Genomic DNA, 16,037 nt, shown 5'->3' on the forward strand with positions numbered 1-16,037 from the left:
TTGTGTGCTGAAATTAGTGAAGTTGGATCAGACGGGATTTGTTAAAAACAGAAGAACAGCAGATAATGTCTGCAAATTTATTAACCTGATTCATATGGCACAAACAAACAAAACACCAAATATGGCAGTAGCTCTTGATGCAGAGAAAGCCTTTGATAAGGTTGAATGGAGTTATCTTTTTAAAGTACAACAGAAATTTAAATTACTGGAAAAAGTAATTAATTGGATCAGGGCACTATATAATGGTCCTATGGCAAAAGCGGTAACAAATGTTACCGATTACTTTAAATTAAGTAGGTCATCAAGACAGGGGTGCCCACTATCACCTTCCCTGTTTGCTTTAGCTGTAGAACCATTGGCAGAACTGATAAGAAGAAGCCCCATAATAAAGGGAATAAAAATAAAAGGAAGAATTTTAAATTCTTAATTGCAGATGATATTATAGTATACTTAAAACGGCCAGATAAATCAATACAAAAATTGAAAGAATACAGGGCGATATCAGGATACAAAGTTAATATTGATAAAAATGAATAAAGTCAATTATACAGAATGCAAAAGGGAATCTCCTTTCAACTGGCAATCACAGGCCATACGTTACTTAGGTATTAGAATAGATAATAATTTAAATCATTTGTATAAATTAAATTATCAACCATTAATAAGGAAAATACAAGAGGATTTAGAGAAATGGAAGGAACTACCACTAACTTCAATAGGGAGAGTAAACTGCATCAAAATGAATGTATTCCCACAACTAGAGTATTTATTCCAAACATTACCGATTCCCTTGACAGGAAAATTCTTTAAAAATTAATAAGAAAGTTTTATTGTTATGAGGCCAAAGGACCTCAAAACCCAGCAGCAATAAAAAAATCTCCAAGACAAATGGTTACTTAAACAAAAGTTACTTTTAATTTTCTTTAAACATAAAACAGGATCAAACTTTAATTTATTACTATTAACTTAACCCCCTTCTAATTCTAAGAGCCCGTGTATGTAATGTGTGTTTAAGTTCAGAAAAGTTATTTGATTCACAGTCTAATATCACTTCTCACTCCTCCAAGTTCATTGATTCCAGGCAATTCTTATACTGTGCCCAGAATTTAACTTTTATGAATTTCACCAGGATTTCATGCTTGAAAGGTAAATTTTTACCACTCAGGAAGATTCATGTAGGTTTTCAGAGAGAGATTTGTTGCTTGTTGGACACAAACTGATTATTTCCAATCAGCCACATCAGTGTCTTGCTGAAGAAACTTGCCCCATCAGGGTTTTCTAGATGATAACCTCTTTCTTTCAGGTCACCACAGAGTTCCTTTTTGTTTCACTTATTCCAAGAGGAACATTATGCAGCCAGTCCTCTCCTCTTGTAAGTTCACAACATCTCGTGGAGCTAAAAGAAACTTCTAGTGTCCATGCTGCCACCATTATGCCCTTCTGTCCTTGGGACAGGTGAAACAAGAACACTTTTACCTACTTAACAACCCAACAGATATCTAAGATGTTTTGAGAAGTCTAGGATCTAAATAAATTGTTGAGAATTTAAACCTATAGGTTTACATAAATTAAAGTTATTAATAATTAAAGTTGTTGTTTTAATGTGCACTCAGTAAAGTTAATTCATTACATTATATTCAATCTGCATTAAGCCTGTCCACCTTCATCTTTCATTCATATCTTTGATGATTCTCTTTTAACTGTCTCGGAAAACTGGAGTGCTAAAGGTTTAAATAATCACAGAATTAAAGATAACTTGCTTGGACTTTAGTTTTGTGGGTTATAAAGTAACTGAGGCCAATGTGAGAACTACAGAGTCTTCCACAGATGGGTAGGAAGGAAAAGACATAGCTTTGCTATATGGTATATGGTTGATGACTGTGTAGTGAGTTAACAGACCCTTCATCATCACACTTGTTCTTGTAATGTTTTTCCAACAGATTTTAAATTCTCACCTACAGTGTTGGTACATCTGTGGTACTTAACTGAATCAACATTCATATTAATGAAATAAATTAATGGGTGTTCATTACAAATTGTTTGAAGCCTTTAGCACGATATAAATAGCCTTGCCCTGATATCATTTCCGTCTTCCTGACCAGGTATGAAAGAGTAATGGTTTATTATGTTTGCTTGTGTACCTTAACTATTTTATTGTTCATTATTAATACAATCATAGATAAATTATCAATATTTGCACGAAAGCTGCCAATTAAACTGGAATGCAATAGAGAGGCTGATGAGTAAGCAGGATACGGGAAACATGGCTGTTTGAAATTGATAGGGTCAGTATCCCTGCTTGAGCATGGAGAATTTCCCTGAAGGCTGAACTTCACAGAGAGTGACCCTCTACTGTGTGATGTTGGGGAGAAATGATCGATAATTGTACTGGTGCCTTTTCTTTTGAATTCTAAGTGATGGACACTGGATAGTAAATATTATGGAGTATATTTCAAGAATATGAAATACCTTCTTGGAACAAAGATGCTTTTCCAGAAAGTCTATGTCCAAAACATCTTGATGTATGGCAGATTAACATGGACTAGATAAAAACAAAAGTACAGCAATTTCCATCTTTATGTCCGCGGCTTTTCTTGGCATCTCATTGAAGAAAAAAGATTTCTAACACAGCAGTCCTTTCAGAAGCTAAGATGCTGGAAAGCCCAGCAATCAGTAAGCAAAGACTTCACTGGCTCAGGATGAACAATGAACACATCCCCAACAATAGGTGACCTGGAAAGGTAGCCAAGTGACAAGCAGGGTGTTCAAAGATCCACTTAAACAATTTTAGTAAAAGAGGTATAAAAACCTTCAGACTTGATTATACTTGTAGCTGATGACAAAAGCAAGTGAACCGGGAACCATGGAATTCACTGTGAAATGGGATACACCACAAAGACAATCTGTGGTTTAAAGTAGAGGCCAGCACTGGAAGACCACAATACTATAGATCATACTTTGTGACAGCCAATTACATTTTCATTTGAGGCACAAACTCTTTCTGGATTCAGTTTACTTGCATATCAATGGAAATTCAGTATTTGATGTGGCTTCATCAGAGGTTAAAAGCTGTGTATACCTCATGAAGATGAAAGATTATCAACAATTTCAAAATGTATCTCAGCCTGCATGTTTTCTACAATTAACTGGAATAATTTTTCACTGTTTATTTACTTTCTTTTCAAAGTGTGGTTATTAATGGACTCAATGTAGTCAACAAAGATCTGGAAAATCATTTGGGAGGATGGGAAAGTATCTGGGCTTGGTGCATGCAAAGGGAATGGGATTCAGAAGTCAAAATCTCAGCCTCTTGAGGTTTGAAATGCCAAGCACCAAGCATCAAGGGATAGGGTTCTCACCAGAAAGCTGAGAAGTAAGGGTCTTGCCTGAAGTGGAACCCAGTCCGGCATTGATTGAAGAAGATTGAGTTCTGTGAATACCTTGAATTTAGACGAAGTTTGCACATGCTGGTCTGAAAGAAACCACACAGGGAAAGACATCAGACTGAAAACCTTTAAGCAGAATTGTGCCCTTGTGCAAGAATGACATGTCAGAATGTGCTCTGTTGAATTTTTGGAGTGGTATAAAACATGGTGGAAATGGTGGATATCTTACTTCATCGCAAAATCTTTCAACATGCTGAAAAAGCAATATTATGCAATATGAATTTTGAGGCAAATAAACCATATGTTTGGTGGAACCTTAAAGATTTATGAAAATCAATAGGTGAAAATGTTCCTATAATAGAAAGAATACAGTTGAATTATTAGAACATTTCTTTCTTTGGCTTGGCTTCGCGGACGAAGATTTATGGAGGGGTAATTTAATATGTAATTTATTGTACAAAGATATGATTATGGAAATATTTCCTTTACTTGTAGGTCTTATGATCAGACCAAAAGTGGGATCTGCCCTAGAAATTGTATTTAACAAATCTGATGCTAGGTCTTATGAAAAATATGTGACTGCTCTTGATGGGTTTCTAAAACGTAAGTATGGATCAATTTAAAATATGGTCAGTATTCTTTGTGCGTAATTCATTCTTACTGAAATATCTCCATTTAAATAGCTTATGATGATTCGATACAAGCGCAAAAAAATATCCTTTGCCACCCCGGAGACTACCTTACGCAGCCTGAAAGTATATTGGAGAAAAAGGCATGTCAATTTAACCGCACAATGCTTGGGGAATGTTCTGGAACAAATAATGGAAGTTATGGCTATAGAGAAGGAAAACCATGTATTCTTGTCAAAATGAATAGGGTAAGTATCTCAAATATTGTTTTGAAAATCTGTTCAACCAATTGATTTTGGAACTCATTCCTGTGACCTTTTCCCTTCTAGATAATTGGACTGGAAGTAGGTGCAGGAAGCAATCCAACAGTGAACTGTACACCAAAGGTTAGTTGCCAACCAATTCAATTTTTTTTTGGTTTTTGTTGAACCTTCTGGTCTTGACCAAACGTGATGAATATTGTTCAAAGTGATAACAATTATGGGTCAGTTCTCTCCTTTCCACAACAATATGCCATCACCCATCTCCAATAACCTTTTCCTCAGAAAATCTGGTGAAACCATGGTCACTTTTATTATAGGGCCACATTTGTGGAAGACGCTTTGCAATTTTGAACTTCAGCATTTCATCACATATTAGCAACACAAGTTTGCAAATTGATTCAGGGTTACTATTTTAACAAACTACTTTACAAGTGCACCCGTAGCTTCCAGTTTTACAATGCTGCTTCCCAAATTTTAATTAATTCACTTTTTTTGTATATTTTAGCTTTTTAATTTTTACTATTATTTTCTGACCTGCCTGACTTAAAGCTCCACTGCCCTCCTGGCATGACCACAAGTTGAAGACTTTGTACTGACCAGGACCAGTCTCTCCTACAGTCCTGAAATGGTTTGTGTTTACAATATTGGATACTGGCATATATATTTTGTGTAATGTATTGAATGAGAGAGAGAGATTTATAATATTGGAATTTTAGAATTTAACATTATCACTAATTGTGTTGCATAACAATTCATTATAATTTTTGATTCACTGAATTGAAAATTTTTAAGTGAGGTTATTGTGTGATTATAATTTAACATTAATATAATTTCATATTTGGATGTTTTTATAATAGAATAAAAAATATGATTTTACTTAGAGATATCAATAAAGATTTTTATTTTTTGTAGTTGTCCATTGTGTCCTGCAGATCTGCTTTAATGCATTCCAACTAGTTGACCATTAATTGTTTGCACAGTGATGAATCAAGCTTGGTCAAACTAATGCTGTGTAGGTCAGTCCCAGATTCCCAATTCCTACAAGCCCAAGTTTGATTCTTGTGCACCACCTCCCATTCTTCACCCTGACCTAGCTTTTCTTCACAGTCCTGAGTTGTCTCAGGTACCTCTACCAAAGAATCAAGATACTTTCGGCACTTGAAGATTTGGACCTTCAAGTCTTCTTCCAGGTCTCCATGAAAGGTGAGAGCATTAGGATAGATACAGAAAGGGTGTAGTCTGTATTGAAAAGCAACATGGTTGGCGTAGTGGTTAGCTCAATGCCTTTACAGCACCAGCGATTGGGACCGGGGTTCAAATCCCGCACTGTCTGCAAGGAGTTTGTACGTACTCCCCATGTTTGCGTGGGCTTCCAGTTTCCTCCCACCATTTGAGGTACCAGGGGGTTGTAGGTTAATTGGGTGTAATTGAGCAGCATGGGCTCGAGGGCCTGTTACTATGCTCTATGTCTTTTAAAAAAAAGTATGAGAAGTGCATGAAAGGAAAAAGAATTGAGAGACTTTCATAATCGTGAGCAACATCTGTAGATCAGAAGGTAACCATATAGGATTAAGAATCAGAAATAGAAGTATTGTGGCAGATCATGAAAGAAAGAATGAAAGTAAGATTAATAAGAAGAGGTATACATTTTCCCTGCCGTGAGGAATATTTTGGGGACCAACTGGTAAGTAGTTTCATGTTTTACCATTATAGTAAATGAAATGTCTATTTTGAAAATATAGACTTTTATCAAGCATAGATTAATTGTAAAAATGTCTTTGTATTCTCCTACTCCGTGTCTCTATACCACCTACACTAACCACTCCCATTAGCAATCCTTGTTACAGTCTCTTTACATCATGGTCTTTATATAATTCAGCGATTGTTGTAATTGTGATCCTGGTCAATAGAAGTTGACACGATCCTTAAATGCCTCTCCACCTGAATACCTCCATGGTAAAATGCTCGAATACACAGAGGGTCAGGCCGATGGAAATTGTTAATATAGAAAGAGCGGCAATAAGGACTTTATAGGATTGAGTCTGTAGCTTGGAATGCCTGTTCTGAAACCTGGAGCTTGTCCTTTGGTAAAGGCATAATACTGGAGAAACTCAAAGCATAGAGCAAAGATAATAAACAACTTATTTTATGTAGCAAAGTTTATAAAGCAGCCAAGTTTCTTCAGCTTTGTGTTTTTACCTCAACCATGGTGATTTACGCTTGTCCTTTAGTATCAGCTCTGATTTTATAATGAAACACAAAAGCTGCAGATGCTGGAATCTTGAGCAAAGAATTGCCGGATGAACTCAGCAGGTTGGGGAGCATCTATATCTGATCATTTCTACCCGTAAATGCTGTCTGGCCTGCTGAGTTCATGCTGGAATTCTTTTGTCAGCTCTGATTCTATAATATTATTTGAAATAATACAATTGCATATTCCATGAGAAATGCCACTGAATACCTGCCAATGTCACCACCTCACAGAAATAAATCTGTGGGTTCCATTGGAACAAGAACAATGTTCAAAGGCTCACCTTGTGGACAAATGTCTCTGGGAGGGAGGAAGGGGTGTCATATTCCATAACGTTTCTCCATCTCTTCCAACCAGCAATAGTGTTCTGTGCAAGCCCTGATAAATGCTTTGGCTTTTGATCTAGATTCATTCTTTGGCTCACTTCTGGTCAATTACACCCCTGAATTACAAGTCCTAACTTTTATTTGGGCCTCATCTGAACACTGGGAATAACTGGTAACAGTGGCTGTATTGCCATGAGAACTTGCCCCTCAGGAGGTACCGTCACTAATCTAGCAGCAGAAGCCTTTGGGTACATCGTGCAAGGAGTTAGAATTGACCATGGAAATTTGGATAGTGACAGAAAATGGAGAGTCAAATGCATGTGTTTGGAAAAATTATGGGAATGTTCCTGCTTCAAGAAGAGCAGTGTGATGCACAAAAAAGATTTGTTAAGATAGCTCTAGCCGTAGCAAAAAAATGTATTATGTCAACCTGGAAATTGGAAGATAATTTGAAAATACAACAATGGTATATAGAAATGAATAAATGTATTCCATTAGAAAAAATAACATATAGTTTAAGAAATAATATTGAAATATTTGAACAAATATGGGAGCCTTACATGAAACACAATAGCGAAAACCTACCGGGGACAATCACTACCTAAGTTAACGGAAGGAGAAGGAAATGAAAAGAATGGACTCAGTGGAATTTCTTGTGTATTTTTATTGAATGACAACGTTGTTTGACTGGTTTAATGTATCCTAGATTTTGTACTTTAAATAGACGGGAGGGGGGAGGTAGGGAGGGTGGGATAGGAGGAGGGGGGGGGGAGAAAATGGCACTGTATATGTGTGAAAAGGAAAAAGTGTGTATCATGGTTAATGTGATTTATGGTGTGAAAAATAAAAAATTTAAAATAAAAAAGAGCAGAGTGGAAGACATACTAGGAAAAGTACCTTGATGTAAACTACCCACCCACCCTCAATGCATTATGATACATTAATCTCATTTATCTGAGCCCATATTTTTCCATTTGACATGAGTTTTCATAGCTTTATCAAAGTGAATTGGAAGGAAGAAGTTGAACAGAATGCAAAAATATTGACAGCTTTATTTGAATTGGAAGGAAATTGTAACAATCGAAGTTAAAGTTGTTAGCACAGTTACAAAGGAACACTGTCCACCAGGTGAGCCTTTGAACACTGTTCTCATTCCAGTGGAACCCATGGATCTATTTCTGTGATATGGTGACATTGCTCATGGAGCATGCAATTGCATTATTTCAACTAACATGCACAGTATTTTGTAAATGTTTGCTCAAGTAGTCCTTTCATAGTCGACCACTTTAAACAAATATGTTTGGTACTGTGATGGAAGAAACAGTAAAATAACTTGAAAATTTTATCTTGACATAAATAACATGTGCATCTGTATCTTGTCAAAAAATGCATGACCTTTCAAAAATCCTTTTATTATGCAAAGATTAAGGAATATTTTAAAATGGTTAGGATAGCAAATTTAGTTTTGAACCCACATACTCCAATTTAGAATATTGTCTAACATTGCATTTATTTTCTGCCTGTTGGATGCTAAAACTCTTTAAAGTATAAATATCTCTTTGCAAAGCTGCTTTCAGTAACTTCTTAGTTCCCAATAATCTTGTGTATTCTTAGTTCTAAATGTGTCTATGGCTGTCGAACTTTGAACAGGACACTGAATATGTCTAGAAAATGAAATATTTATTGTATTTAAGATTGAATTATTGTTTATTGGTTTCTTTATTGATCATTTTAGTTCTACATTACAAACTTTTAATTCAGTAAAATCGCTTGCACATTCAGGGTCCAACACTAACTAAACATTCATTTTATAATCCCAAATCCCACAGATTTTGAGGCAGGGTCTCAACCTGAAGTTCCAACTACCTCTTTGCCTCCACAGATACTGCTTGACCCACTGAGTTCTTGGAACAATATGGTTTTGTTCCAGCAACTGCAATCTTGTCTCTCCATATATATGTAAAGAGTGCATTTTGGTTTCACTGATAGACTAGAGTTGGGAACAATGGAAGACTTCCTACCCTGAAGGGCATCAGAGAACCAGACTAGTTTTAAAACTCACAGTTCCATGGACACTATTACTGATTTTAATATTTTAGTCTACATTTCTGCCTCTGGATTCATGGTCTAGTCCTCCATTTGCTGGACCAGACATAGAGTGCTAATGTCCTTCTTTGATTTATTCTTCAATGTTATTAATGCTGCATTTAAACTTTTTCAAGATTAGTTGTGTTCTATTCATCTATTTTAACTCCATGACTATTTCCGGTAATACAGTATCTGTAGTTCTGAACATCAATTTAAATGAAAGTGTCTCAATTTGAAGGTTCAGAGGAAACATTTTTGATTGAAGATTTGGATTATTTAAAACCTATTCGTTACTTGCAATTAGCAATAGGAAAACATATTTGAAGGCTAAAGGCTGAGAGTCAAGTTGGGCTTGACTCCATTTTACTGGATGAATATAGAAACAAAGTGGGATCTAATCTAGCAACATGAATTAATTGTTTTTGACTAAGCATAGTTTATGCAATGAGTTTTTTAAATTTTTATTAATAAACAATTCTGATAATTTTATTTCCTGAGTGATCACTAAGGAATAGAATTATCATTATTTAATGCGTGATTTTGTTTTTCCTCTTCCAGCTTAACTGTCCAACCAAGCTTGAATAAATTCACTAAAGTCACCAGGCTACATGTCTTAAATTTAAATATTTTTGCTAAGTATTAAATTGTATGAAATATTGTTACCAAATTAACAAGTACATCATATGCCTGTGAGAACATTGATTAATTTGATCATTATAACCAACTATAATATGAGAGCTGTAAACAACTATTTTATCTTTGTGCAGAATGAACCAAACGTGAATATGCAATACTTTGGATCATTTGATAAAATGTACTATCCATATTATGGGAAAAAAGCACATGTAAGTTTGCTACATCTAGATTTTGAGATTTGTTTTGGGTGGTTCTGTAAAATGCAACCATTTGTTTGCCAGTCTCTGTCTAACTGGCTGCAAGTATTGGATTCAATCCAACTTTGAGTCCATCAATTGGGGTTTGTTACGAAGGGTTTTTATGAGATATTGAGGTGAGTTATAAAGATGAAATCATTTGAATGAAAGGTTCAGTGGAGTGAGGGGACACCTTTTGTTCCTATTGCATGTTGGAGTAGAGCATTGTACACAGTTGCGATTCCCTCACCATAGGAAGGGTGCGATTGCACGGTGTGTGTGCAGAGGAGCTGAACCAGAACATTGCCTGGATTGGAGGACTTGAGTTGTGGGGAGATTGGAGAGGCAGAATTTGTTTCTCCTAGAACAGAGGAAATTGAGGGACAACCCAATAGCAGTGAATAAAATTATAAGGGCATTGAACAGTACAGCAAGGTCTATTCAGTACTGACCATGATCCTAATCTAATTAAATGTAGCTTCCTGCACATGATCCATATCCCTGCCTGTTCATGTGTTTGCCTCTTAAGCAAAATTCCAACATGCATGTGGAGGGCCAAAGAATCATTTTCTGTGCTGTTCAACTCTATTGTTGTTTTCGGGCAAGTTTGATGATACTTGACAAACAGCCAGCTTACTTCCTCAAATCCAGTGGAAAATGTTTTCTATGAGTTAATATTCAAATATTGAAATTTCTAATCTTTGCTTTTGTCTTTTTTTTTAAAACAGGTTAACTATTCTCAGCCTCTAGTTGCTGTGAAACTATTATTGGGGGCAAATGACACCAAAAAGGATTTAATGATCGAGTGTAAGATAACTGGAACCAATCTGAAAAATGATGATGATCGAGACAGATTCTTGGGTCGGGTAGCTTTCAGAGTTCACGTCACAGAATAGCATGAATGGAAGAGCTTGCACGATGACTACTAGGTTGTCTTGTTTTGTTATAATGCGCTGGACCTGCCATTTTTAGATGTGTGACCACTTTGAAGGGGGGTATGAGCCAGATGGCATTTTATGGTAGCATCATGTGCTTCCAGATATCGTATTAAAATAAATCCTAAATACATAGCTGCCTGCCTTGCCCCTGCCCAGCCCCCTGTTGGACCAGTTTATGCACATATTAAGACATCATGCCATAATAAGGGACCTGTAAATAGCTCTACTTAACTTTGAATAATGGCGGTCTTTGTCATTCTGTGCTGTGATTTTTGCTTCAAGTGAATGTCTAAAGCTTAATGTGGCTATTGCTGTGTACATATTTAATAGATTTAACACAGGTTAACGTTCACGTAGAATAGGAATTAAAAATTTAGGAAGCAAGATCAAAGATAACGCAGGCTGACCATAAATGATTTTATAACCTTTGCAGAATTATGTCTTTCGTGCAGATGCCTTAAAACCTGTATGAAGAAAATAAAATAAAACTGGATTTTAAACTTTTTTAGGGTGCAGATTGGTGTCATTTTTTTGAACTGGATCTCTTAAAATGACAATTCATTCTTATGAAATCATAGAATTACACTTTAACCATATGCAGTTTCAAAGAAAATTCACGAATGCAGGAACTCTAGCTCATGATTATTCATACAACACCATGATTCACAAAGTAATTCAAGCACAATAAATTGAAACTGCCTACTTTGCCTTTTGTTTTACTATTTTATCAGTAAACACAAAATGTTTATACTGAGAAAATATCATTATTGAGACCATTTATAAGTTTGGTACAATAGATCTTAAATTCCTAAACAGAAACAATTACCCATACATTTGCTACACATTGAATGAACAGAACCTCCAAGTGACTCCGACATGACTTCCTTACTTTTATATAAGTGCCTGGTTCCTGACCACACATCTGTAGAAATTTGACAGGATTTTTGACGTCACATCAAACCTCCACAAACTTCTGAGTAGAGGCGCTGATGCACTTTCTTCACAAGGCAATTAGTGTGTTGGCTCTAGGAAAGATTCTCCAAGATGGTGACTCCCAAGAACTTCCATTTGCTCACCCTCTCCACCTCTGATTCCCCAATGATCTCTGGATCGTCCACCTCTGGTTTTCCCTTCCTGAAGTCAACAATCTGCTGCTTGGTTTTTACTGACATTGAGCGTGAGGTTATTGTTGGTGCACCATTCGGCCAAGTTTTTAATCTCCCTGCTTCCGATATACTGACTCATCACCTCTTTTTATATAACCCACTACCATGGTATCGTCAGCAAATTTGTAGATGGTGTTGCTGTACTGAGCTACACAGTCGTAGGTGTATACCAAGTAGAGCAGGGGGCTAAGAATGCAGCCTTGTGGTGCTCAGGTATTGATGGAGATTATGGAGGAAATGTCCTTACTAATCCTCACTGATTGTGGTCTGGAGGTGAGGAAATCCATAATCCAATTACACAGTGGGGTGTTGCGTCCCCGGTCTTGGAGTTTGCTGATCAGTTATGAAGGATGACGGACTATAGTCAATAAAGAGTATCCTGATGTCTGCATCTTCACTGTCCTGGTGTTCCAGGGCTTTGTGTAGTGAGATGACATCCACCTGTTGCTACGATGGGCAAATTGGAATGGATCTATGTCGCTGGTCAGACAGATATGCATCAACACCAGTCTTTCGAAACACTTCATCACTGTCGAAGTGAGGGCCACTGGTCATCAGTCATTTAGCCAGGTCACCACACTCTTCTTGGGCATCAGTATGATTGACACCTGTTTGAGACGGGTGGGTACCATGCCATACTGAAGTGAGATATTGAAGATATCTGTGAATACATTGCTAAGTTCGTCAGCACAGAGTTTTAATACTTGGCCGGATTCTCCATCCGGACTGGATGCTTTCCTCAGATTCACTCTCCTGCAGGCAGCCCGCACATCATACTCGATATGGACAGGGGAAGATCATCAGGGGACATGGGGGTGCACAGTGGTGGTTCTTTCTTGTTCTTGTGGTTGAATCAGGCATAGAGTTCGTCAGGGAGTGAAGCTACTGTCTCCTACAGCGCCGGATTTTGCTTTGTAGCAGGTTATGTCATTTAGGCACTACCACAGCTGTCAGGTATCCCTCGTGCTTTCCATTTTTGTCCAAAAGCTCCACTTTGCCCGGGTGATGGCACAGAAATTCACAAAAGGGCATACACTCACCCACACAAACAATACACAAATACCTGCACATTTGGTGCAAATAAATTACTGCTAAACAATCTCAACTGCCGATTGGGAATGTCTGGGTTAAACACACAGTACCCACCACCCTGTCTCTCTAGCAGTCACAGCACACTAATAAACTAACCAGTATATACCATGAAACTGGTCTCTAGCATTGCCCACGGCTCAGGATCAGGTCCATGGCCTGCAGCTCAGCAATAGTCTCAAGGGAGCAGCAAGGAAAGAGAGAGAACTGCTCCACATGGTGGGGTCTTTAATGCTAGGACCAAACATGTGTTAGCCTCACATGTCTAACCCTTGAGTGACAAGTTAGGTAACTTCCAAACTCTTGCCTGCAGAGGAGGTCAGGTGGCCCTCCACATAACACTCTCTGTAAGTCCTACAGTCCTCCGCTCTACCAGCTGAGCTATCGAAGGGATCCACATAACACTCTCCAAGAGTCTTTTAAATACCCCCATTGTCTCACCCTCCACCACCACCCCTGGAAGTGCATTCCACGCACCCGCTACTCTGTGTAAAAAAAAACCTTCTTCAGATGTTTCCACTAAACTTTCCTCCCCTCACCTTGTGGATGTCCTCTGGCTTTGTTACTTTCACCTGGGAAAAAGGAGCTGGCTGTTCACGTTTTCTACACCTCCCCTAATTTTGTTGATCTCTAATCATCTCTCAATCTTCTTCTCTCCATGAGACATTCTCAAGTCCAGGCAACATGTTGATATATCTCCTCTGCACCCTCTCCACAGCTTCCAGAACTGAACACAATATTCCAAGTGTGGTCTAACCAGAGTTTTATAGAGCTACAAATTTACAACTCAATCCCATGACTAATGAAAGCCAACATATCAGAAGCCTTCTCAACTCTACACCCATGACTGTGTGAGCGGCCACAGTTCAAATGCCATCAACAAATTTGCAGATGACACCACAGTTGTCAGCAGAATCACAGATGGCATTGAAGATGGCACCCAAATTTATAACTAGGATGTATCATGTTCTCCAAGGCAAAAGTGATAAGACAGGCTTACAAAGGTCAAGAGACAGGTGGGAGTTGGATCTAGGTGTTATAAAACCATAGGGGTGTTGGTCTAATTGGAGTTTGGATATTATGACATCAATGCGAGATGTGGATTAGTTCAATACAATTTTCTACATCAATTATATCTCACACCACAAAAACTACATCAACCAAAATCTGAAGTATTTGAAATGTCCTTTTGAAATAGGAACCTTTTTACATTCGACCTGTTGTGTGCAAAGATAAGACCATTCTGGCTGGCATGATATCGCTGAAACACTGACAAGAGTAACAGGAATGACCTTTCCATGCGACCCAGAGCTGCACTTTCTGGGTAACCTTATGGACATGAACTACAAACTGACTACATTTCAAATTTGCTTTGTAAAAGTAGCTTTGGCTGTGGCTAAGAAGTGTATCGCAATCACTTGGAAATCTGACTCTCCCCTTCTTATTGTTTGATGGGCTATGGAGAAAATTACTTACAACTTAAAGAATATGATACGTTCATTAAGATATGGCAACTGTACAAATTGTATAGGGGTCTGATTACAAATTTGACCCTTCAATGTACGTAAAGATATGATATCCCTCGAAAAAGAATTTTGAAAAATGAGACCTCTGACATTATATTTTTTGCCATAGGTGGGCGGGGTGAGGGAAGGGGGAATGGGAGAATTTTTTGTAAACATTAAATATATTTGAAGAGTATAAAAGTTTAAAGATTGTATTAAATATATTTATGGAAAAATTTTAAAATATTTTTTAAAAAGCTTATTTATTTGCTGGATGCATTCTCAGAACGGACATAAATAGCCTCACAGATAGCCTGGTGGCCCAGCGCTGTTGCACCCCAATAAGGAACTCTACCTGGCTCAGGAAGATCTGCTCCCTCAGTCATTCACTCCGGCAAGAAGAGCTCCTTGTTAATCTCAAATATATATATATTAAGCAGGTCACAACAAGCAACAACAACGTCAGAAACAAATCCAGTATGAATATCAAATCATTTGGCCAAGCACCTCCAGAAACCTTTGAGACGTCCAAAAGCATTCTCGACCACCATCCATGCCAAGTTCAGATGGTAGTTGAAGTTTCACTTCCGTTGATCGAGAGCATAGTGGTTTGTGAACCCCTTCATCAGCTAATTCCTGAGTGGGTAGGAGGGGTCCCTGATCAAATGTGTAGGGATTTACACTCCGATAATGGTCTTGGATACCTGTGGGTAGAGCAATGCAGATGTATAAGTATCTCATACAACCTCTGACAGCACAACCAGCCAGTTCACCAATGTCTTCCTGTGGCCATTGAACCATGCAAGAATCTAATCTGACCCCTAGTCAGCCCCTCCTTAGGTCTATACAGATATATATATAGATATATAGATGTCTATATATCTATATATATAAAATTAAACCATTTTTGGCCTATCTACACAATGTGACCTTTTTGTGTACATGTTGCAAGGAAACATATTTCATTGGTTGAGCTACACGAACATCATTGTACAGTGGGGCACATTGACTGACTTCACATGGGAAGAGGTATCTGCCTGCATCCTCAGCCTTCCTGTAAACAGGCTAGTTGGCTAAAACTCGAGCATCATGAATGCGACCAGGCCAACCCACATACACATCTGTGAAGCTGAAAGCATAAAAGCACAATGCTTTGATTGACATATGGAAACCACTCATTGGTGAAGACAGGCCACGATCCTTACCAGCAGTTGTAATCAACAACAGTTTGAAGAACAACAGAGTGCCATCCATTCCGATTGTAATAGGCTGCTGCATCATCATGTGGGACAATGATGTGTATGGCATCGTTGGCCCCAGCATACATTGGATATTCCCTTTCTGCAAACCCGTTGATTGTCTCCTGAAGGCAAGCTCCACTCAGTGGGTCAATGAACCATTTTATGAGGGTCGCCCTCAACGTGACAGTAGCTTGGTGCACCACTGTGCACACAGTGGAGACACCCACACCAAAAATATAACGGATGGATCAATAGTCACATGGGGTGGCATACCACCACAAAG

The 16,037-nt window shown here is 37.9% G+C and overlaps 1 protein-coding gene across 1 annotated transcript in view; it reads left to right on the forward strand.

The window, feature by feature from the left end:
* atp1b3a (ATPase Na+/K+ transporting subunit beta 3a) overlaps positions 1–11,240 on the forward strand; it is a 41,938-nt gene extending 30,698 nt beyond the window's left edge. Inside the window, exons 3-7 of the mRNA XM_069897346.1 lie at positions 3,882–3,989; positions 4,070–4,263; positions 4,345–4,401; positions 9,711–9,788; positions 10,544–11,240. Coding sequence (XP_069753447.1) covers positions 3,882–3,989; positions 4,070–4,263; positions 4,345–4,401; positions 9,711–9,788; positions 10,544–10,711 — 605 coding nt within the window. The 3' untranslated portion in view covers positions 10,712–11,240. The remainder of the gene's footprint in view (positions 1–3,881; positions 3,990–4,069; positions 4,264–4,344; positions 4,402–9,710; positions 9,789–10,543) is intronic.
* Positions 11,241–16,037: the final 4,797 nt, after the last annotated feature.

Source organism: Narcine bancroftii, chromosome 9 (assembly GCF_036971445.1).
Source record: "Narcine bancroftii isolate sNarBan1 chromosome 9, sNarBan1.hap1, whole genome shotgun sequence".
In the NCBI taxonomy this organism is placed as follows: Eukaryota; Metazoa; Chordata; class Chondrichthyes; order Torpediniformes; family Narcinidae; genus Narcine; species Narcine bancroftii.